Source organism: Colletotrichum karsti (assembly GCF_011947395.1).
Source record: "Colletotrichum karsti strain CkLH20 chromosome Unknown Scaffold16, whole genome shotgun sequence".
Classification (NCBI taxonomy): Eukaryota; Fungi; Ascomycota; class Sordariomycetes; order Glomerellales; family Glomerellaceae; genus Colletotrichum; species Colletotrichum karsti.
This window is the reverse complement of record NW_024065916.1, coordinates 890866-913114: the sequence shown is the minus strand read 5'-3', so window position 1 is coordinate 913114 and position 22249 is coordinate 890866. Positions and strand designations below refer to the sequence as shown.

The window sequence follows — 22249 nt, the reverse complement described above, 5'->3', positions numbered from 1 at the left end:
CATCGGATTCCTCAGCGGCAGGTCAACAACCACAAGAGGGCTGCACTGCGAACTGGCTCATCGATAGATGGAATGAGGAGGGACATGTGGGCTTTAAGCCACCGCTCGTATAAACCAAGACTGTGGCACGCTGGAGGCACGATTCAACGTTGCGTTGCGCCTGCCCCGACGCGGGAGGGATCACATATGTTTTAGCGTTGCGGACGGCGTGCTAAGGGCCGCCACGGTTGAGCAGAATCTCGTTCAACCCGAGGCATGACCAGCTGCCCTATGACGGGCCGTGAAAAGAATGATGGTGAATGGTAGGCCGTCCGTCTCCTCTGTCAGCGCAATCACTCGTAGCCAGCTGAGAATGGGATGGCAAAGCCAGGCGATTGGACCGTTTAAGACGACGTGCAGACAAGTCTTAGACAACAGGCGTTATGTCTGAGACTTGCATTGAAGCTGGCCATCCGCCCCTGAGGATAAGGCTCGTCTTGGGGAATCCGCAGATTTGGTCGTTTCGTGCTAATGTGGTATCCGCAATCATAAGTCGACATCGGCGCATGGCTGGCAGAAACCGCACGTCCTCAGAAATGTCAACGGCAGGAACCCAGCACTGGAGATGCAATAGGGCTGTGTTCATCCCGTCCTTTCGCGAAATAGTAGTCCTCCCAGCCACGTTGTTTTGGTGGGATGAGGCGGTGCGCGATGGCGGGACATCCTTGGGGTTGCGCTGAACATCTCAGGCGGTTCCAAATGACTTGTTGGCGGCTACTTTGCCTGAACCGGAGAACCCTGCAACGTCTGTGGCAGAGCACATGGTCATGGTTTCTCCGTGCAAAGGACAGACTGGGAGGACGGTGGCTGGAGAAGAGTTCGTCCAAGGCGTTGGCGAACGGTTGTCCGTTGCTGCATTTCTTCGGAGCAGAGGTATCCCGTTCGTTGATGGGCTGTTGCTAGGTTGTGTTGTGCTGTCACTGCTGTGCTTTGAGCGCTGATGTTACTCGAAATAGTAGCACGGGCAAAACTGGAGACGACCCTCAGCCTGAGCGCTGAAGTGTGGGCTGCTGCCTTTTCTCGACCAAGACGGACGGTAGGTAGCATGACGATATCTTCTTTCCCTGAAATTTCATGCTGTGGTAAAGTCGCGTCGCGCTAGGTGACAGAGCTGACCTCGGTGTTGTGGGATAAAGCTGGCAGCGCTTGATTTCAGGAACGATGCTTGTGTCGTCGTCAGGTGGAAAGCAGTGTCTCGTCTGATGTCACCCGTGGACCCGAGTCAAGGACGAGATGGAAAACCGATGGAGAACCGGCGCTTTGGTGGTGGAAAAGTTTCGGGTCTCTAGATTCGGTGGTGAGTGTTTGGAGCGTTTGGACAGGTGGGATCGAATGGAACCGTTGCAACAGCCAGGACAGCCATGGACCGAGAGGCTGGAGCAGTGGACACCAACTGGCGGCAGTGGCCTACCGCAAACAGCACCAGAGGCAGCACCGCCTGGCACCGCCTCAAGCCTCAAGCCCATCTAGTGTGGGTTGGGGTTTTCGGGTCGGGCTGACTGGGAGTGGCATTGAGGCGTGATGGCTGAGGTCGAATTGAGGGTGGAGGGTCTGACGCAACGACGATCGGCTTGATTCTTGTCTTCAGATTCGGTTGGTCCGTCCAGATTCGGGACCTGATGTGTCTTGGTTGACGTCTGTGTCGTAAAATAGAAGAGTACAGTCCGAAGGCGGGCGGCATTCCACTCGCTGGAATAAGTCGAAAATGACGGGGAACGCATTAATGGAAAAGTCGGTTCCCGAGGTTCATGTTCAGTTTGGTGTTGGTTGACGGATAGCGACAGGGCTATTCCCTCGGCGTTGTTTCGACTGTTGGTGTATCTTGTTGCCATCTTCCCGGTTGCATCGAATACTCGACGAACGCTTGTCATTGCTCTTGCCGCGAACCCAAATTCGTTCCGTCTGTCTCTTAAGGCTTGATCGGAGTGGTCCGTAGACGAGGGTGAACGCCATCCGGCACTGGTATGTGGTGTCGGGCGCTTTCTTGTCTGATATCATTGTCATCGTCAGACGTGTGAGGAGAGGTGCAGAGGACGCGACGACTCGCATTACTTCACTAGAGGGCGGCGCTAATTGGGCGTTCCCGCGAATCGGCGCCCACTAAGAGGCATACACGAACTCGGGGCGGGTCCTGTGTATTCCGTCGAGGCCGATAGCTTCGTGTTCTTGGGAACCTCGGATGGATTACTTTCTCTTGGTTTCCGCCGGTTCCATCGTCGCCAAATGCAGCGGGAAAGAATCATCTTTGCACAGCATAAATCACCTTGGTCAATTGATCAGGAAAGTGCAAGTGCAGAAATGGTATCCCGATCACAGGCGGCGGGCACGAGCTGAAGCTGACATAAGAGCAATTGGATGATACCTACCTCAGGTACGAAGGTACATCGTGCTGTACCTCGAGATCTCCACCTGTGCCACCTCCGCCAGGCTCCCTGACGCTGCTGCCTCCACGTCGCGGTCCCTCCTTCCCCCCTCCAACCATCCGCTAATTATTCCATTAAAAAACATCAGCAGGTTGGTCTTGGGCTCAAGGCACACTGCACCTCTGCAGATGCAACTGCGACTGCAACTGCAGCAGCAAGTGCAAATACCTAATGCATCCTGCACCCTGCCTGCCCGTATGCGGTTTAAGCAGCCTCAAGCCTCACATTTCTCATCTCACACCTCACTCTCAATCATCTCAATTCCGTCTCCGTCTCACTCCTCACTCACAAAAAAAGTCGCCTCAGCACACCCCCACCTCTCTACACCCGAAAAGGACGTCAGGACCCTCGTACCGCACTCTAAAACTAAGGCAACCTGGACCTTGACCCTTGACCTTGACCTGGACCTGACCCGACCCTGACCCTTGGGTTGCCGTTGCCCGGGACCTCACCTCTCACCTCTCACCTCATACACCTGTCAGCAATTCGTTTCTTCCCTCCTTCCTGTCTCGTCTCGTCTCGTCTTGTCCGGTCTCGCCAAAACATCCAAATCTCTGCCACAACAACACCACATCCCGCGCGTCGCGATCTCTTCGAACCGCACCGCTCAACAGTCGTCACTAGCATCACCGAGCCTCAATGTCCCAGCTCTGACGCTTTATTCTTTCCGCCTTGCGCAGCTGGGACGCCCCGCCTTAATTCGCCTCACGCCTTACTCACGTTCGTGTTCCGCCTCCTGGCTTCTCACCCGCCGCCACTTCCGTGCTATTGTCGCTCGTTCCGACCCTTCATACGCAATGAATCTCAAGATGCGAATACCCTTCAGTCCCTCTCTCGACGCCCAAGAGAATCACTCAGACTCTTTACATCGCCGAGATGAGGGCACTGATCCCAGGAAAATTACCATTATTGTAAGTCGTCAATCATGTGACAAACCTCCAGGCGCACTGTCATCAATTACTCCTGCTGACGCCCACGGCCAACGCAGGGGATTCTCGCTGGATTGGTTGTAATAATCTTCCTTGCCTTTGTATTTTTCTCCTTTCGCGCCTCCCGTCGGAACCGGAACACCTCAAAGACCTCTTCGCGCGGCGGCTTTCTAAAGATATGGAACACCGGTGCCAACCGGAGTAGGTACCAGCAGGCCCAGGACGAGGAGTCCAACTCGACGGAGCAACTAGCGAACCGCAACTCCCGCTCTCGCCCAACATCCCTCGTCTTTGACGCCTCTGCCACCAATCAGTCCCAGGCCGACAGCCGCTCCCCGAATAGCGCCGTAAACCGCAACACCTCCATCCGCTCCATCATGACTCTCCCAGCCTACAGGGTCGACGCGAACGACAACGAACAGGTCCTGGGTCGCGAAGGCGAACGCGGCGGTGTAGATGTTGTCATTGAGTACCCGACAGAGGAGAACGAGGAGGAATTGCGCGACCAAGAAATGGAGGCTCTGTACCAGATTCGTCTGGCTCGCCGGCAGGAGCTTGCTGAGCGGGAGGAAAGGAGGAGGGAGCGTCGCGAAGCACGAGATCGAGGCGACCACGTCGCTCTTGAGAATATCCGCACGAGAGCCCGCAATGCCAGCAACAACAGCGCCGTTGCTGTCCTGCGCGAAGAACACGAACGCCTCAAGGCCGAACGTCAACGAAACGTCTCCAGCGTGTCATACGCCGATCTTGGCGTCGCCCGCCACGACGGTACGCGAATTCGAGCCAATAGTCAGGAAAGCGAGAGGATGGGTTTGTTGTCGGACGCTGCTAGTATTGCCGCCACCTCGACCCGATCCGCACACAGGAGAGGGAGCTCCGTCATGAGCATCGACAGCGACCTTCCCTCTCCCGGGCTCACCAGATCCCGGGCGAATTCGCGACCTGACACGCCCCGCATAGATACCAGGGCCGGCTCGAGCCCCGAAATCGCCGAGGCTGACGTCGGAGAAGCTGGTATCCCTATTTACTCTCCTCCCGGATATGATGAAGTATCCCTCGACGACGAGCGTTCCCGCAGCAACACCCCTCAGCCTCACGAGCAGCCTCCTCCAGGCTATTCCGGGCCCGCTCAGCAGCGCGCCGAGAGCCTGGCCGCGAACATGGCCGACTTGGCGGCGGATGAGCAAGTAACAAGTGGTTCGACCGAAAACCAACAGAACAAGCAAAGACGGATACCGCAATTACCAAGCCTACGACTGCAGCAACTGCCGCAGATTGTTATCGAGCCGTCCAGCGCCAGACCGCGCGACGACGAGAGGTGACCGTTGGCACTGGATGAGCAAAAACACAGCAATACCGCATGATAACGGCTGAATTTAATGAGCCCTGTTGTAAATGACTAAAATTTGGAGACGGTTTTTTGATACATATGGGCATGGATTGTCAAATCACGTACATGTTGAGCGAGGGATGCCTGGATGAGGCATGCGCCGAGATCTCATTTGTATAATACCTTACCAGTAAACTGGATATCGGCGTTTGGCGAGTCTCGGTCTGGACAGGGAGTTGTAAAGGATACCAAAGCGTTGAAGAAGTTTGGCACCTCCACGGTCTACGTACCTGAGGCTGCATAGCAGTTTTTGAATCAATCATTTGAGATTTCAACGACTGGAAGTTGTGTGATGTCTGGTGAAAGATGCTTGTCACACTCGAGGTCGCCATTTGACTAACCGCCTTGAGATGCTTAATTGACCAAGATATTGGCCCCGCTGGTGAAGGGCCAAGCTGCCGAGACGATCTGTCGCGATCAGAGTCGATGTTGATCGGACATGTTCTCTTGGCAACTGTCTTGGCTCTCAGAGTGATTTCGGACGGTTCATGTTTCCCCAGGTTACTTGAAGCTTGGAACTCAATTCGTCTTGTGACATCTGTGGCCCTTCAATGACCCCAGTCATGTTGTAGACGAGCGAGTTTCGCTCGTGACTTCAGTACGTGACACAGATATGAGATAATCCGGTGTATTACTTGTTTCTAAACTCTTCGCCAACGACCCTCAACACACCTGCGCTCGCATGAAGGTTACCCATCTCCTGACCTCACGCCGCTTACGATCCTTCCTGGTATATGGTCTAAGTCCTTCACGTCGTCAGCCCTTTGGTCCTTGCTAGCGCCCAGTCGATCAGCCTGGCTTGCTCCAATCTTCATCATCGCCCATGCGTCCAGCTTGGTGTCCACCACTGATGACCTCCTCGCCGCATAAGCTGCCAGCCAAGCTAGAGCAACCAAGTACACCATCAGCAGCATACTAATGGTGATAATCCCAGCCAAGGATATGGACGGAATCAACGTGTCGATACCCAAGTCACGGTACACATGTAAGTTGTGTCTCAGCGCGTTGGTTTGGTGATCTAGCCACGCCTGGTTTGCCAGGAAGGCAGCCACCCTGAACAAGGTGCCGAGGCGCTCAGTATTGGTGTACTTTCCGAACAGGCTGGTCGCCCAGTTGGCTACCTGCACATATACGTTTTCATCATCCTGTCCGTTTTGTGCGTTTGAGATGCAATATCTTTGACTGGTCTCGGACGATGTCCCGCGCCCTATCGCCGGGTTCAAAAAGAGAAGGTTGAGCGGGCTGAGATAGGCACAGCCGTAGGGATTCGCAGTTTCGTTCATTCCAAGGTCGGTGTATGCGGAGGGGTCCGACAACCTTCTCTCCAAAAAGGAGTTCCGACCGAACAGCGCCAATGCGATAGTTAGAAGAGGTCCTTTATTTATGACACCTTCAAGGGCATTTGGATCCCACGGGTCCAGTCCCAGCCGTATGCGTTGGGCTTTATCCGGAGGACTTAGTATTGGAGCAAGGTCAGTATGATACCGTCTTGTTTTGGCGAGGAAATTTGCACTCACAAGTAATACCTATCGTCTTCTTCGTCATAGGGGTTATGCCTGATATCCTTCGCGCAACCTCGTTGACAGGCACCACCTGGACCAAAAGGATCCTTCTCGAGCAGCTCCCCTGCAGTCTCATTCCAATAGTTCGGCAACTGAAAGTAACCAGCTGTGGTGTTCAATGTGATTTTATAATATGAGCTCGGTGGACCCGTATTGCTTCTGCGCCTGGTAGTGTTCAAAACCATGTACTCAGAAAAGCTTTGCGCATCTCTCGTCTCTTTCCATGGCGTTACGGTCAGATTACCAGGCATACACACCTGGAGACCAAACTGGTATTTGTCGTCTGAGCCATCCGGAACGAGATACTCGGCCCAAAAAGAGCCAGACGTTGTGCGACAGGACTTCGGAAAATCATTGGCGTCGATGGGCGTGACCTCCGCGCTGGAGTTGATACGAGGAATGAACTGATTGATGAGCCCGGTTGAATAGCCAGAGGGCAGCTGCGCGAGAAACGGATCCGGCAATGTCATCATCTCATCCATCGTCGTCCCTGCGCGGCACGGCTGCTCTGACTCTCGAATGACCCAATCCTCCGCATCAGAACAACTTTCACCGGGGCCTCGCCAAAGTTGCGCCTGCGGTTGGCTGAGGCTCGTTGTCTCCAGCATTCCGCGAGTGATGAGGACGACCAAGTTGTCGTCGTTCAACATTCGGTCTCGCCAGTTGAACTGGTCTGGTATATCTGTGACATACCCTTCAACTTCTTGATAATACGAGGCTTTGATTGTCTTGATCGACAGGAAGTATTGTTGCAACGGAGAGAGAAGACCACCGAGAACGTATAGGAACACGGCGAACTTGAGAAAGGGGGTGCTGAAGTCCATGTACGTCCATTTCGACAGGAAGACTATGTCGGACCAGCTCTTGTCTGCGAGGACTATGAGCTGGCGTAAGCTGAGGTCCTTTTTGGTTCGTTGAACGTAGATGACTGCCGCGGCGGACATGACGGCGGTCGTCAAAGGAAGGGTAGAAACTGCGACGATGGATTGGAGAACTCTGATCGCTTGGTACCAGGACTTGTTCTTCGCAATCGTCTTAGGTACATCGAAAAACGTTGAACTTGAGCGATTGGTGGTCTCTTGGTACTCTTTGAGGTACTGAGTTGTGTATTGCGATGTCCATAATGGTCGGTAGGCTAGGATGCAGGTCGTGGTCCATGTGAATATGTACAGAGCTGCGTATAGAGCAACCATATATATGGGCACCAGTGTTCTGGATAGATTTGGCGACTGTTCAGACTTCAGTATCGACTCATTGTCCTCGGGTTTGGGGGTCGACTGTCTGGAAGTGTCCAGAAGGGATGTCGAACTCGGAGGTTCTGGAGAATGAGACCGTCCTTCAGCAGCCGTAGGCAGCGCTCGAAGCTCGAAGCTGCCCCGGCCTCGAGAACTCCCTGTCCGATTTGGATGCTCGTTTGTTGCCATTAGGAGCCTGGACGATGTTGGGACCTGTGCATATTTCACGTCTGCTTTCGCATCGAAGGTTTCTGGAGTATTATATTCTGCGTTGCGCAGCGTTCACTTCTGAAATGAAGCTGAATCCTCGTTCGTCTTCAAAATGTCACTGGAAAACTGCTCGGTCCCGACGAAGAGCAAGGAGCCCGAAAGCTGGACATGGATGGCTGTGTACCGCAAGGGATGAGGGCACTTGCATTCCTTGGCAGGCATACAGGGCAGATGATGGCGAATGGAACCTGACCGCCATTGGAAAAAGCTCTGTAGGCCCGCGGCAGAGGGGGAGGATCTCGTTAGTGCTTATCGCAACATTCCATTTCTTATTCCAGTTCTTAGGGTTAAGCGACGGCCAGTGAAGTCTGCCCTGAACACCACTCTCGGTCGAGATATAGGCATCAAAATGACGTGCATGAGTTAAAAATACATCTAGAATGTGTTCGAATGTGTAGCCAAGATAAGATGTCTCGTCGACAATAGCAAAATTGTGATGCCCAAGCCGAGTTTTTGGGAAGACCTCAAAATGCGTCAGATGCTGTCTCCAGGAGACCAGCTGCCGCGCTGCGATGAGGAATACAAGAGATCTGAAGCGAATAGCAAAGTTGTTGAATAGAAAGCCTCGTTCTCTGTCATGACAAGTGAACAACTCTACTTCTTTCTCGACGATGCGGACTGTGACAAGTTGAGGTTTCCGCAGTTGCTAGCGGAACGGAACTCATGCAAAAGTTTGGGTCGGCGAAAGCAAGGGGTCTTGAGCAGCCAACAAACCGGCCCGATCATCAATCTGATCCGATCCGATTACCGGGTAACTTGGCCGAGCGGTCTAAGGCGCCAGACTCAAGCGCGAGCTTGATCCTCTCAGAGGATAGTATTCTGGTCTCGCAAGAGGCGTGAGTTCGAATCTCACAGTTATCAGTATCTTTTGTTTTTTGCCCCATGAACGATTTCTCCAGGTACTTACTTCACGCCCAAAGCCACTGGAAATGTTTCCGACATGATTGAGGCAATGCGCGCGTGTTTTTTGGACTTGAGAAAAAGGAGCAGCACTCTAAGATGTTGTAAAGGTGAGGGTCCATGCGCTGTGCGCTGGCAGACGGAATTATGCTTATTTCTTAGGCTTTGAGCTTGGCTTTGGCAGGCTGCAAGTGCGAAAGTTGGCAGGTCACGACCGAAATCTTGACTGACGCTCGGGCAAAGTATCTCTTCATCACCACCAACTTCAATCAATCCATCTAGTCTCAACACCGAATCTCAAATTCGACCGTAGTATGGATCAGGCGAGCCGACGCAGACATGGGAAACAAGACTCCTGTGGCCCTTGTCATACCAGCGGCGCACCCGCACGGATCATAAACCCCGAGACGTTTCCCGCGCTCCGCCCATCTCAGACACGAAGTGTCGGATCCCTTCAGATCATCAGCAAGCCAGCGACGCCACGCGCCGCGGTTGGGAGTACATCAGCCCAGAGAGTGTTTCACGTTCGAGTAATATACCGACACGATGTCGTGTCGCTGGGATGGAGTTCAAAGAACACTGCAAGATTCTTTTCCGCCTTGTTGCAAAAAAAGTCAGGCTTTGATAGTCTGTATACTTCAATAATACTAGTTTCAATCGTTCATGTTTCTTTGAAATAAGTAATACAAAATTTGTTTGTGTTTGTCGAGAACCGCCTCCTGCATACATCGCGGCCATGAAGCAGAGCAGTACACCTTACTCAGACATCCGCCGAGATGCGGAGCGTCACAACGACTCCATGACCGACGTCAGTGAATCGTTACTCAGCGAAGACGACCACAAGCACTGGAAGCAAGCAGATATCGAGAACGGATGCACAACACAGAGAAGTCGATGCGCCAAAAAGTGCGAGGTCATTCGGCGCTGGCGCTGGCTATTCGACACGGCACTCATGCTCGTCATCGTCGGTCTCCTCGTCGAGAGACGACACCTACTGGCCCCAAGTCGCGACAAACGTCTCGAGCCCGTCGGTGACCTCACAGGCTTCGCACCCGAATGTACGTGAATGCACAACGTTCATGTGTCATCGTACCTAGCTGACAAGTCACAGTCTCCCAGCAAGTAACAACATTCCACCCGACGACAGACTTTGTCCCAGACGACCCGAAGAAACTATTCAGCAACACCTCGATTATGGAGAACTGGCTCTCCATCGTGCCCAAGGGCCTCGGATACCTCGAAGTCAAGGACCCAAAGGCACACGACAACCTCCCGGTGCCCCTTCCCGAATTTGCCCCGCGAACCGTTTTCACGACTTCGATGACCCACCAGTTGCACTGCTTGTACGCCATTCTCGAGAGCTACGCGGGTATGTCCGTGAACGGGAGTGCCAACGTCGACATGCACTCGCACATCCCGGAGGGCACCGAGGGCGCGGACGGGCCGTGGCATCTCCAGCATTGCTTCGAGTATCTCAGGCAAGCAATTCTTTGCGCAGGCGATGTCGCGCTCGAGGGAACGCAAACGACGTTCCCTCCAGGGTTCACTGGAAGCGACGGCTGGGATGCGAAGCATGTCTGCAAAGACCCGAAGCAAGTGTACGATTATCTGGACAAGAACAGGGCACTGGATGACCACTGGATTTGAAGCATGATGCGTAATGAGAACGGCGTTTGAAGGACATAAAGGGACTATATTTTTTCGGGTATATGGCATTTGTAGGGGAATTCATGTCCTCGCAGCTTGGTTCTGCGTTTTCTACATGGTATGGAGCTCAACAGGGGATGCCCGACCTTACTTAATATTGAGATAAATTTCGACACCGGATCGCCTGAAAGTTCTAGGATTTATTCGCCAGGGAAGAAGAGACAATTTGCAAGATTCCGTACGACAAATTGCAGGTGGGAGCTAGCAGGAAGTTGAAGAACGAAGATGTAGATGATGCAGAATACGAGGATCACAAAAAGACCGACATTCGCAAAAAAAGATGGACTCACTGGGGATTGAACCCAGGATCTTCCGCAGGATGATTCACCGATGTGAATGCAAAGCGGACGCCTTACCGCTAGGCCATAAGCCCTACAGGGATGATTGGTTGACAAGGAAGGACACAAGACTCTTTATGAAGCTAATTTCGACTGAGCACTACCCCCCGCCGTTCGAAGATCATCTCCATCCGTTCAATATCTCGGGACCCAGCGATCACCAAAGCTAATTCACTAAGGAAGGCGTCGGCGCCAAAAACCTCTCCGTCCGTTATCATCGTCGTCGTCAAGGTGGAAATCATTCGAGACCGCTGGAGAAGTCCCGTCAGTGCACCGGGAGGACTAGACTCGATTCTGTCTAGCTGGTGGAAATAGAGCGGAGACGTTCAAAGGACGGGAGTTGACGTCGGCATTCTGCAAATCCATCATTCGTTCTTCGCCGTCCAAACTTGTCGACTGTTCTCTCGCCAGAAGGTCGCCTATCACGAGACAGTCTAAGGCTCCTTAGTTGACCAGATGACTTGCAACATGGTACTACTGCAGATCTAGTCGCATCGACTTCTCAAGTCGCCCATCTTGACGACATAGCTAATGCAAGTCACAAGCGGTATCGACATCCGTCGGCAAACATCTACCGATAGCAACACAATGTGGCGGGACCACGGTCTCGATTCATTAACAAAGAATTTTCCTCCCCTGGCGCCCAATGATAACAATCAGTGGATCCGAAAATGGTGCAATACCTGGCAAACCCATCCTTTCAGTTCATCTTGCGGCGCATTTTTATATCCGGATCCCATGCTTACTGATTGCCGTTCCCCGTTCCCGATTTCTAATGCTCAGTTCACTTTCCTTCTTCTCGTTCGTCGTCAGATGAGAATAGGACCACGATCGTTCTAGACCACAAACCAGGGAACAATACTTAATGTTTAATCGTTCTTCCGAACTGTCATTCTCCAAGTCGAACTTGAGCCTCAGGGCAGAATCTTTACCAGCAGAACCGATCGCGATCTGAGGATCGCCGCCACGCGAGGTCGCAACGAGCAAGGTTCACCCGCCAAGAAACCTGCACGAGGATAATCCCATCCGCCCGCCTCTCGGGACAACATCACCACGAGAAAGACGTCAAGAACCATGTCGTCGGCCCGCACCTCGGCACCACGGGCCGCCGACGACGAAAAGCACGCCTCCGCCCCGGGTCTGCGCTCAGATCCGTCCGAGACGACTCTGACGCCCGGCTCCAACCCGGATCCCGAAACCCAATCCCCCGCTCCCGCGACAACGTCCGACCCTGGCCCCGTCCCGGACGGCGGTCTGGAGGCATGGCTTCAGGTACTGGGCTCTTGGGTCGTTCTCGCTGCCACCTGGGGTCTCGTCAACACATTTGGAGTGTATCAGACGTAAGCGCCGCTTCTCATAATTTTCCTCACTTACACTTCACGTTTACGAAGCAAGTGACTGACCCAAAGTAGCTATTATGAGCAGACTCTCAACGCAACGCCGTCGGCCATCTCGTGGATCGGGTCGCTGCAAGGGGCGTTGCTGATGATGGTCGGGCCCATCTCCGGGCCTCTGTACGATGCGGGTTACTTCAGGGAACTGCTCTGGGTTGGCCTGTTCCTCATTCTCTTCGGCCAGTTCATGACGTCCCTCTGCACAACATACTGGCAAGTTCTGTTGGCGCAGGGCGTATGTATCGGACTAGGCTGCGGTCTGACGTTTCTCCCCTCGACCGCGATCCTGAGCCAATACTTCTTGAAACGCCGCTCCTTCGTCATCGGTATCGCGGCCACCGGATCGCCCATCGCCGGCATGGTGTTCCCCATCATCTTCGGCAGACTGGAGCCCAAGATCGGTTTCGGCTGGGCCACGCGCATCATGGGGTTCATCCTGCTCGCCCTCTCCGTCATCCCCGCCGTCTCGATGCACACCCGGCTCCCGCCGTCTGGCCACAAGCGTTCCCTCGTCGACAAGACGGCCCTGCGCGATCCGGCCTTCATGCTCGTCATGCTGGGCTCGTTCTGCGGGTTCCTGTCCATGTACGTCGCCTTCTTCTACATCCAGCTCTTCGCCAACACCCATGACATCGGGACGACGTCGTTCTCGGCCTACTTTGTCACGTTACTTAGCGCGGGGAGCATCCCGGGGCGAGTGATTCCGAACTATCTGGCCGACAAGATCGGGGCGCTATACATCCAGATTTTCCTCGCGGCAGGCGCGGCAGTGATGATGTTGGCGTGGCTGGGCATCAACAACATGGCGGGCCTCATCGTCTTCGCCATCATCTACGGGTTGTTTTCCGGCGGCATGGTGAGCATCGCACCGAGCGTCATCGTGAGTTTGTCTCCGGACTTGGGCCGCGTGGGCACGCGCATGGGCATGATGTTCTTCACGTCGAGCATTTCTATCCTTGTCGGCACGCCAATCGCTGGAGCGATTCTGGGGGAATACAGCGAACATGAGTGGCAGGCTATGATTGGATACGGAGCTGCGGCATTGACTGCAGGATCTATCTGCTACACTTTGGCCAAGATCTTCCAGTTGAAAGGAGAGCGAGAGCTCAAGGCGTGAAGAGTACAAGTCACGACTTGATGGAGCTTGCGGACAGAGTGAACATGGGACCAGTGAAGATGATGGGGATCAGTGAAACCACCACCAGGCGCCGACGGCTGCTGCGACGGTACCAAACACAACAGACCACCTGCCCAATCCACGCATGATCTGCTGCTTCGCAAAGGCATCCATGGCGTCTCCGTCATTGATCTTGGGAAACGGCATGTCGGGCACTGGCTTCCCAAGAGCCTTGCACAGAGGCCCCCAACCTTCTTTCACATGGTAAAAGATCAACTGGTTCGCGGGCACGACTCTCTTGAGCCACGCTTGGTGGAGATACCACACATTGAGGTCCGGCAGTGGGTCTTCGTGAGGGAAGAGCTCTCCCCAGCGGCCTTTGGGAATCGCCTCGATGTAACGCGGGAACCAGCGCATAGTCGGGAGGAGGAACAGGGCGAAGGAGAGGAAGGCCTGCAGGGAAGCGCTGCCGGTCTTGCGCATGCTCTCGACCCAGTCGTCCGGGTCGCGGATGGTGCAGATGACCATGACGCCAGGGTGCATCTGCAAGAGCTCCTCGATGAAGAGCATGCCGGGGACGTCGAGGGTGGCGGCGTAGCCATCGTCGAAGTACTTGCGCAGGGTGTCCTCGACAATTTTCTCGTCTGAGGCGGTCTTTATGGGGGTGTGTTCGAGCACGTTGATCCAGTCTCGGATCTCGGACTCGGGACCGCGGGTGATCTGGGTGCCGCCGTGGTATACGGGGCCGTTGAGCAGGATTTCGAGGGCTTTGCTGAAGGAGGCCGTGCCGGTGCGTGGCATGCCGGCGCCGATGACCTGGAGCTTGGTGCCGGGCTTCGGCTTGGAGGCTACATGGCCCATTTTGACGTGGTTACCTTGGAAGAAAATGTGAACCTGGAACGAAATTACAAGTGAGTGAATGAAACATGCACCTCAAACAGAGCACTTGGAATTGAGGAGAAGGTTGATTCCCGAGCACTTTTCCAACTGGCCGTAAGCTTGAATTACCGCATTAGGGCCTAACAAGTCCCTGGCCAGGAACACTGCTGACATCGCACATGACGGGTGGCAGGCGTGCCAATCAGGCACATGCACCGGGACCGAGGACCCGGTCGATTAGCTTGGCTTCGTGAAGGTCGTGATGTCGTCTGGCAGGCTCCGGTGTGGTGAGGTGAAGGAAGGCTCACCGGTCACCGAGAACCTGATCCGTTGCGATGGGCCGGGCCCATCAAGGTCGGGGGGTAGGTCATTCGGGATCTGCGTGGAAAGCAATTTGAATGTCCCAGCTAGCAAGCTTTGTATTGGCTGTAGAGTGCGAGGACTGTAGTGGATTGCACTGCATTATGAACTGCGGTTGAGCCGATACCAGAAGCATCTCGTTTTCGCGATGCGGATCGGGTTGGAAACTGGCTACTCTCAGATCGAGTCAGTGAAGGTAGAAAATTGTCCAGAAATACCTAGCTATAGCTAACCATTCTAGGTCGAGTTGATCGATATTTCTGGGCGGGCGGGCGTCGCCAACGAGTCGTGCTGCTGCTATGGCGCGCGGGAAAGAAGAAGCGGCGTCGCAGGCGTCCTATCACGACGACAAAAGGCGCACCAGACCCGTCTTCTGCTGTGTGTTGCTGATTCATCGTAGTTCATGTCGCTGATGTAGCTTAGCAACGCTTAACTCAGACCCGCGCGGGAGGTGACATCGGTGCAGTCACAGTCATGGTGGCAGCACCTTGTGGAGTACCGCAGAGTCTCCACCGCATGCTGACAGCGGGAACTGTCAAGTAAGATAGGTACCTTGCTTTGTGATGCCAATAGGTAGTTTGTGCTTGTGATGTGATCCGTTGATGGGCAGAGGATCGGAGGAGCTAGGTGAGATGAATATGGCAAGGGAAAGAAGTCCGCCGATGTTTCTGTGAATCGCTGGTAGTAGGTACCTCGCCGTGCCTATCCTTCAGCAGCCGGTCGCCGCCATTGATTGGCTCGTACCTCTCGGCTTCGTGGGGGAACGGTGCGACTCTCAATTTGTCAGTCACGACTAATCCTCAGCAGCAGCAGCAACAGTCACAACATTCGCGATGTTCCCTCATTTTGGTCAAACAGATCGGAGATTAGGAAATGGCCACATGATTCGGCTCCGGTAGATGGGAAAACAACCTTTGGTACCTGATCCCATCCAACACGACGAGAACCCAATGACAGTTTGGATGGAGCTGCTTGGGCCTCTCGTCTCCTCCTCCAACACAACTCTAAGTGAAGAACACTCCTGATGTTGAGTTCGTCACACCGTTTTTCGCACGAGATTTCAAGAACGGCTGCGCATGAATCCGTGTGCAGCCTAGGATCCGAGAAGTGTTTACACATTTCCGCGGGATAAGAGCCTCCTCCCAGCCTCAGTGAGACTCGAGTGCCGCTCCTCCTTCTCTGACCACGAGGAGGGATTGACCGTGTATTCGTAAGGCTTATGATGATGGTGGTCTGCGTTGTTAAGCACTTATTCAGCGCCCGTTCGCGATCTGGCGCAAAGCAACATAGATTGACAAGGGCTCGGATGGACATGAAGGAGGTGTTCTGCGGGTAAGGTAGTTTGCATCATGACGCCGGGCCTGAAGCGACCCTGTCGTGCCTGTTGCGACTTTTGGCTTCGCGACCTGAGGTGCCTATCGCATCCGTCGCTGCCTCCACTCACTGCAAGTATTTGCGAGATGCCAACCTCGAGAGGCGTCACAGGTGTGAGTGACTCTTACAAAGAATAAGGTAAGGAATTCGATGTACCTTCCTGATGTCAGTAACGATAGGTAAGGTACGTACCTAACACCCCATCCCAACTCTGCCCCGCAGCGGAGCATGGCCCCCACATGGAGGGGCATCCCACCTTCCATTCCCGCCAGCTCCACCTCCTGCTTACCGTGACCTGACCTGAGCTTAGCTGAGAGACCTGAGCTGCTGCATCTCATCACTGAGCTGAAGGTGTGTGAATGTCTTGAACTGTGATGCCCACTTGGCCGTTGAAGCTGCCATGGATGAAACCGCATCGCATCGACCTTTCCAGATGTCCTCAAGGGTACCCGACTGGCCCGACGACGAGCCTGCAGAGCTTAGCGTGCCATTGATGATGCAACAACGCCCGTCTCCATCCCCCTCTTCCCATCTCTCAGCTGCCGCTGTTGGGACTGGACTAGGTGATATATAAGAACATGGCCTCCTTCCCAACAAAGCTGTCTTGCTCCAGCTTCAGCATCCTCTCATCTTAGCTTTGTTGAATTCATCTCGATACCCTATTCAACTTCCCACAAAGTCCACATCACCCGTCACAATGGCTCCCAAGATCGCCATCGTCTACGTGAGTAGCTCTTCTTTCCTAATCGGGCAATTTTCTCTCTGCCCTTCTCTAACCCTCGGCGTCCATCCACTCTTACTTTTCCCTACTCTCACCACCATCAATCCAAGTCACTCCTCGACATTTTCTTGCCGAGTCCTCACTTGTTGAGAGTCATTCGTCCCTATGCGCAGCAAATCACACTCGTCATGACGTCTCGATACGGTTGCCCGCACTAAGGCGCCCTGAACCCCGCCGCGATCGCCAACTCAACTCCAACCCTGCCATTAAGACCGCTTTGCTAATCACCGTGCCCCCTCGAACGCAGTACTCCATGTACGGCCACATCCGCACGCTCGCCGAGGCCGAGAAGGCGGGTATCGAGAAGGCCGGCGGCACTGCCGACCTCTTCCAGTACGTCCCTCCCCTCCGCCATCGCCCTAGTACGAATTCGGACTCTAACATCGCACCCGCAGAGTCGCCGAGACGCTCCCGGAGGAGGTCCTGACCAAGATGGGCGCTCCCCCCAAGCCCTCCGACGTCCCCGTCATCGAGCCCGACACCCTCCAGACCTACGACGCCTTCCTCATCGGCATCCCCACCAGGTACGGCAACTTCCCCGCCCAGTGGAAGGCCTTCTGGGACAAGACCGGAAAGCAGTGGAGCTCCGGCGGCTTCTGGGGCAAGTTCGCCGGCCTCTTCATCTCCACCGCCTCCCTCGGCGGCGGCCAGGAGTCCACCGCCATCGCCGCCATGTCCACCTTCGCCCACCACGGCATCATCTACGTCCCCTTCGGCTACGCAAAGGCCTTCCCCCTCATGGCCGACGTCACCGAGGTCCACGGCGGCGGCCCCTGGGGCGCCGGCACCTTCGCCGGCGCCGACGGCTCTCGCCAGCCCACCGAGAAGGAGCTCGAGATCGCCCGCATCCAGGGGCAGTCCTTCTACGAGGTCGTCGCCAAGCACTTCGGTTGACTGCATGGCAGCGGGAACGGCGCCACGGTGGAGAACGGAACGAACGGTGCCAACGGGACCGAGAAGTCGGCTCCCGCCCTGGCCAAGAAGGATTCGGCGACGGAGACGGAGGGCCGGGCCCCGGGGGAGTTGGACGACAAGGACGTCAAGTCGGGACCGTGTGGACTGCCCAGCAAATGTGTCGTGCAATGAGGCCATGCGCACTAAGCTAATGTCGTAAAATGACCAAAAAAAAGATTAATGACCCTGACCAACAATCCTCTCTACTACGATACTGCACATTGGATGTTCGATTCGCGCGGCGAACCAGTTAGAGAAACTCCGCATGCGCCCGCGCACCGTTTAGACGCCATCCGGCCCAAGAAGACTTCAATCTGTAGGACGGAGCAAGGTCCGAATAAGATTACTGCGCAGACATCGGGGAAGATCCGAACCCTCACGCTTCTAGTAAAGCCATTCCCGGCTGACTGCATTGCCGCGGTGATCCTTCCTTTCTCTATCACACACAGAGAGCCACAGTAACTTTAGGCTTTAGCAACAGCGAATAGGGGAGTGAACTCGATGCAGTTTGGTGGTGTGTCGGCAGTTTAGCGCATGGAACTGACATGTTGACATGTCCAGTGGAGGGTGGGAGTGAGGCTTTATGAACGGCCCTTGCAGACCACATATTGATCCGATCCTCTCGCGACTGGTCACCCGGGCTGCCCGCCGGGGATTGGCCGAATGATTGAATTTTCCGCATCCAATCCGTCCCATCTGAACTTGCGCTGGGCGTTACAGGACGGGCCGCCATCCTTGACACTTGTGCAATGATATCACCCCTCGTCGGTGACAGGCCGCGCGTTCTCGACTGTGCGCGGCGATGGTAGTAATCTCGAGAGATGGCCTGACAGAAGAAACGCGCTTTTTATCGTGAAATACAGTCCCAGTTCTTTTACTGAACTATCTATTCTGATGTAACGCCCATGTCCATGCAAATCGTTCGCCTCATGTTAACGCCTCTCAAGCAAGTTGGTTATAGCAAATCATGTACAGCAGTCGGCATCCATCTATCTGCGCCCGAAAATAATGTTGCGGCTGTCGTGAACGTTGAGGAAAGTGTACTCGGCCAGCAGCGGGTCCTTGTTACCAAGGTTGAGGGTGATGGCGAGCAAGTTGGGCTCGGTCCATGTAGGACGCAGGCCGCGTGCCTCAAGACGCTCCCACCAGTCAAGATATCCAGCAGAAGTCATGCCGTTGAAGAAGTGAATCTCAATCATGAGTTGGCCGATAGGGAGCTCTTCGCCGGATATCTGAGGGAAATCCGTAAGCAGACCATCCATGGCCTCGAATTCGGCAAACTCGATGTCCATCTTCAAAATATCGCTGCAGTGTCCTGTCAGTAGCTGCATCGTCAACGTATGCAAACATTCCATCAACTTACAGGTACTTGTGACCGTTCATGTCCATCAGGTCGCTGATACTGTAGAACGGAGGAGTCTTTGTTGTATCCGTCTTTCCTGCGATGCCCGCCTGAAGGAACTTGGCTCGATCGCGGTTGCCGGGTTCCAGCTGTTCGCCGAAGTCGACAACAGAAAAGTCGTACGCCCAGACTTTGCATTTAGTTCGGCTCAGCATCTCGTTCTCTGTGGCACAATTGCATCAGTACAAATCTCGTTGCCTTGATAGTATCCAGCGTAAGATGACAAGCTATACGTACCGAAGCTGGACTCATCGCGAACACCGAACGAGTAGATAATGCAGTCCCTGCCCTTGGGGTAGTTGACGTATTGCGACATGCCGCACACCCACTTGCCGCCGTCTCCCATACGACCGACGCGCTCCATTTCATGGGGACAGCTGTAAGAAGCTGGGGTAAAGTCCCAGATGGAGTACGGGTGTTTTCCGTAGGCCTCGGCGCTGGTGGCAGGGAAGCTGAGCAGAGTCAGTAAGTCACCGAAATCATGGGAGGGAATCGCGGAAGGTCAGGATGGCTTACAGTGGCATGAGGGAGGCGTCGCCGTAGTCAGTAGCAATCATCTCGTGACGCTGTCGGACGGTCTTCTCCCAAATGGCTTCGGCAGTAGCCATGAACTCGCGCATTGAGGGCCGGCTACCCGGGATGTTTTGGACGAGGTTGCCGACTTTGTTCGTGGCCCACTCCTTGGCCTGGTCCGGCGAGGTCATCGAGTGCAGAAGGGCAAAGACGAATAGTAGGCCGGCGGCCAGCCAGAGCATCTGGACGACGCGCCTGTTGTTCGCAGGCATCGTCATGGTTGGTTTCGGTTGTTAGAGAGCTTCAAATCGATGGCGAGGTACAACGTCCGCGACCTTGGGCGGAGAGTAGGGGAAGAGGAGAACGATTTGGATTCGATGCAGACAGACAGGCGGATGGTCACAAGAGCTGCCGAACGAACGAACGATATAGGCAAGAAGAAGGCCAGTCACGGACCGGACGCTCGGAAGTAGTGGAAAGAAAAGAATGGAAGAGAGAACGGGACCTAAGCGGCAGCCTGTCGATGAACCGAGAAGCAGACAGCCTGCGATCAAATGATGGGAGTTCAGGAAGGAAGGCACTAACGAGATGTCAAGATGTCTTTGGGTCACTTATCGGAAAGTGTGAAGAAGCCAGCAAGAGCGCCTGCTTCGTGAAAGGTAGCAGCTGCCACCCGAGTCATCCCGTCGAAGGGAAGGCGCCAAGATGGGAGGAGAGGTCCACGTGTAGCACCTGACTTTCGTGGATGCCCTTTCCTCATGGAGGAAGGATGGAGCATAATCACTGCGGTACTCTTGCTGTGAGTGCCTTACCTAGTAAAAAAGGTTGATGTGGTAAGTACCTTCAATTGCTATCAATTTAGCAACGTGCCTTCCTTGGCCACATTCAAACATGAAGCGTTTGGCGTCCGGTGTCCAGAGTGGGGATGGCCAGCCAAGACCAGTGCAAACGGCACCAAGTCTGACTTTTATTTTAGTTAAAGGGAACGAGCTTCGAAAGTCAGGAAGGAGAGAAAGCGAAAGTTTCCGTTGATGCAACACGTGACCCCGGCACTGCCATTTTCCAAGGGTCTGGGACGCCGATATGGGGTTTTGAGTTTGGGAGTAGCGGACTTGACGGGATAACGAATGGTGACCACCATGACCGCCGTGGCGGGTCGCCGGTCGCTGGTCGCTGGGCGATACGACTTGAGCCGCGAGAAGTCACTTCTACGTTTCTTGTATTACCTCAGATAATTTGCTAATCTGAAAATGTGGTGTTCGACGACACCGGGTATTGCTGAAGAACCTACTCATATCTGACGTGTTCCAGCAACATCAGCCACGACGTCGATGAGCGTGACGTTGCTATCCCTCTTGCACTGGAGCTCCTACCCAATTCCTCTCCGAGAGAAATCTCAAAGAGAGGCCTCTCTCCAACAGGAATATTCTAACATCTCGTCCATCGATTGAATCAACTCGCTTCCTCGGATGCCGCTCGCTTGCCTGGCAGTAGCTGGATTGCTGGGCTGCACGGCCTTGGCCCTTGGCTGGCACCGTCAGCTCAAGCCTGGGCTTGGCGAGCTGAATATTACGGACTGCCCAAGACGTATCGCTGCGTGGCTGCCGGACCCTGCTGTAGTCCTCTTTTATTTCCTTCTAAATCCTCTTAGATCGAACGTCCGTCATCTCTTGAACAAGTTCGTTTGCGAGCCGAAGAAAGGGTTTGGTTGGTATGACGTCCGATAGGCGTTCATCTCCGTATCATTGCACTTGCCGCCGTCCGATAAATCGCAAGGTGCCACCTTAATCTCGCCGCGTATAATCTCCACCATGGACACGAGAGGGAAGAGCAGCACCAGCAGCGAAAGAAGCTGCCCAAAAGACCACCCCTTCTCGCCTTGGTCGCTCAGTTCGTATACAGGTCCGTTTCCGAAGGCATCCGAAGCAATGATGCAGCGCACCGCCGCCCCTACCGCCGACGCCGCCATGAGGAGTATGCCGATGAGTTTGATGACATTGACAAAGCGTAGCGTCCGAAGATGAAGATACCAGCTCGCCAATGAGAAGACGACGACGTTGCCGGCAATCACGAGAATGGTCCCAACATAACTTAGTCCGGTCATTGATCCCGAACCCTCATGGTCGATCTTGAAGACACACGCAACAGGTAGCTTCGAATCCTGCATGCCCTTAGACACGCCCTGCAAGATGAAGACGCCATACACGACGTTGAAGACGAGATTGACGAACATCAGGAACTGCCGCAGCCAGCGCAGAACCCAGTCGCGGCGGAAGTCGTGAACGAGGGCGAGGAGGGTAGCGTTGTGAACTGCCATGGACATGTTCGAAAGGGTCCATATGATAAAAAAGTGGTATGGTACCATGGTGTTTATGCGTGCGAGGCCGACCGATGCGATTCCGATGCCCTGGAGGATCTGCTGATCTGAGTAACTATTGAGGAGCTTGCGGCGGATCGTCGAGGGCCTTCCCTTCAGCTCTTGCAGAATGATGGACGAGCTGAGGATGAGCGAGATGCCGGCGGTGATGATGAAGGATAGCAGGACTCCAATGCCGGCAACACCTGCATCGCTGGCTACTGGCGCGTCGTTCGCGACGCTGGTGCAGTTGGGACCATCAAACACCGACATGTTGGAGACTGTCGCTGTAGATGATTCTCGTGTGTTCGTCTTCTTCGAATTCG

At 54.4% G+C, this 22249-nt stretch overlaps 8 protein-coding genes across 8 annotated transcripts; 4 read left to right on the top strand and 4 right to left on the bottom strand.

Annotated features, from left to right (window-relative positions):
* Positions 1-3259: 3259 nt before the first annotated feature.
* Positions 3260-4713, top strand: CkaCkLH20_05797 (uncharacterized protein; the record flags this gene model as incomplete). The annotated part of the gene is made up of 2 exons (XM_038888515.1): positions 3260-3373; positions 3451-4713. The coding sequence occupies 2 exons, from the start codon at positions 3260-3262 to the stop codon at positions 4711-4713; spliced, it is 1377 nt and encodes a 458-aa protein (XP_038746412.1).
* A 757-nt stretch (positions 4714-5470) lies between these two features.
* CkaCkLH20_05796 (uncharacterized protein) lies at positions 5471-7536 on the bottom strand (the record flags this gene model as incomplete). The annotated part of the gene is made up of 3 exons (XM_038888514.1): positions 5471-6236; positions 6299-6435; positions 6601-7536. 3 exons carry the CDS (start codon positions 7534-7536, stop codon positions 5471-5473), a joined length of 1839 nt encoding a protein of 612 aa, XP_038746411.1.
* A 1948-nt stretch (positions 7537-9484) lies between these two features.
* On the top strand, positions 9485-10395 carry CkaCkLH20_05795 (uncharacterized protein; the record flags this gene model as incomplete). Its single annotated transcript, XM_038888513.1, has 2 exons — positions 9485-9806; positions 9860-10395. The coding sequence occupies 2 exons, from the start codon at positions 9485-9487 to the stop codon at positions 10393-10395; spliced, it is 858 nt and encodes a 285-aa protein (XP_038746410.1).
* Positions 10396-11867: 1472 nt separating this feature from the next.
* On the top strand, positions 11868-13304 carry CkaCkLH20_05794 (MFS monocarboxylate; the record flags this gene model as incomplete). The annotated part of the gene is made up of 2 exons (XM_038888512.1): positions 11868-12133; positions 12206-13304. 2 exons carry the CDS (start codon positions 11868-11870, stop codon positions 13302-13304), a joined length of 1365 nt encoding a protein of 454 aa, XP_038746409.1.
* A 69-nt stretch (positions 13305-13373) lies between these two features.
* Positions 13374-14165, bottom strand: CkaCkLH20_05793 (uncharacterized protein; the record flags this gene model as incomplete). Its single annotated transcript, XM_038888511.1, has 1 exon — positions 13374-14165. The coding sequence occupies one exon, from the start codon at positions 14163-14165 to the stop codon at positions 13374-13376; it is 792 nt and encodes a 263-aa protein (XP_038746408.1).
* Positions 14166-16614: 2449 nt separating this feature from the next.
* On the top strand, positions 16615-17784 carry CkaCkLH20_05792 (minor allergen alt a 7; the record flags this gene model as incomplete). The annotated part of the gene is made up of 4 exons (XM_038888510.1): positions 16615-16641; positions 16946-17031; positions 17094-17555; positions 17604-17784. The coding sequence occupies 4 exons, from the start codon at positions 16615-16617 to the stop codon at positions 17782-17784; spliced, it is 756 nt and encodes a 251-aa protein (XP_038746407.1).
* An 857-nt stretch (positions 17785-18641) lies between these two features.
* CkaCkLH20_05791 (uncharacterized protein) lies at positions 18642-19845 on the bottom strand (the record flags this gene model as incomplete). Its single annotated transcript, XM_038888509.1, has 4 exons — positions 18642-18957; positions 19016-19217; positions 19292-19506; positions 19571-19845. The coding sequence occupies 4 exons, from the start codon at positions 19843-19845 to the stop codon at positions 18642-18644; spliced, it is 1008 nt and encodes a 335-aa protein (XP_038746406.1).
* A 1385-nt stretch (positions 19846-21230) lies between these two features.
* On the bottom strand, positions 21231-22196 carry CkaCkLH20_05790 (uncharacterized protein; the record flags this gene model as incomplete). Its single annotated transcript, XM_038888508.1, has 1 exon — positions 21231-22196. One exon carries the CDS (start codon positions 22194-22196, stop codon positions 21231-21233), a length of 966 nt encoding a protein of 321 aa, XP_038746405.1.
* Positions 22197-22249: the final 53 nt, after the last annotated feature.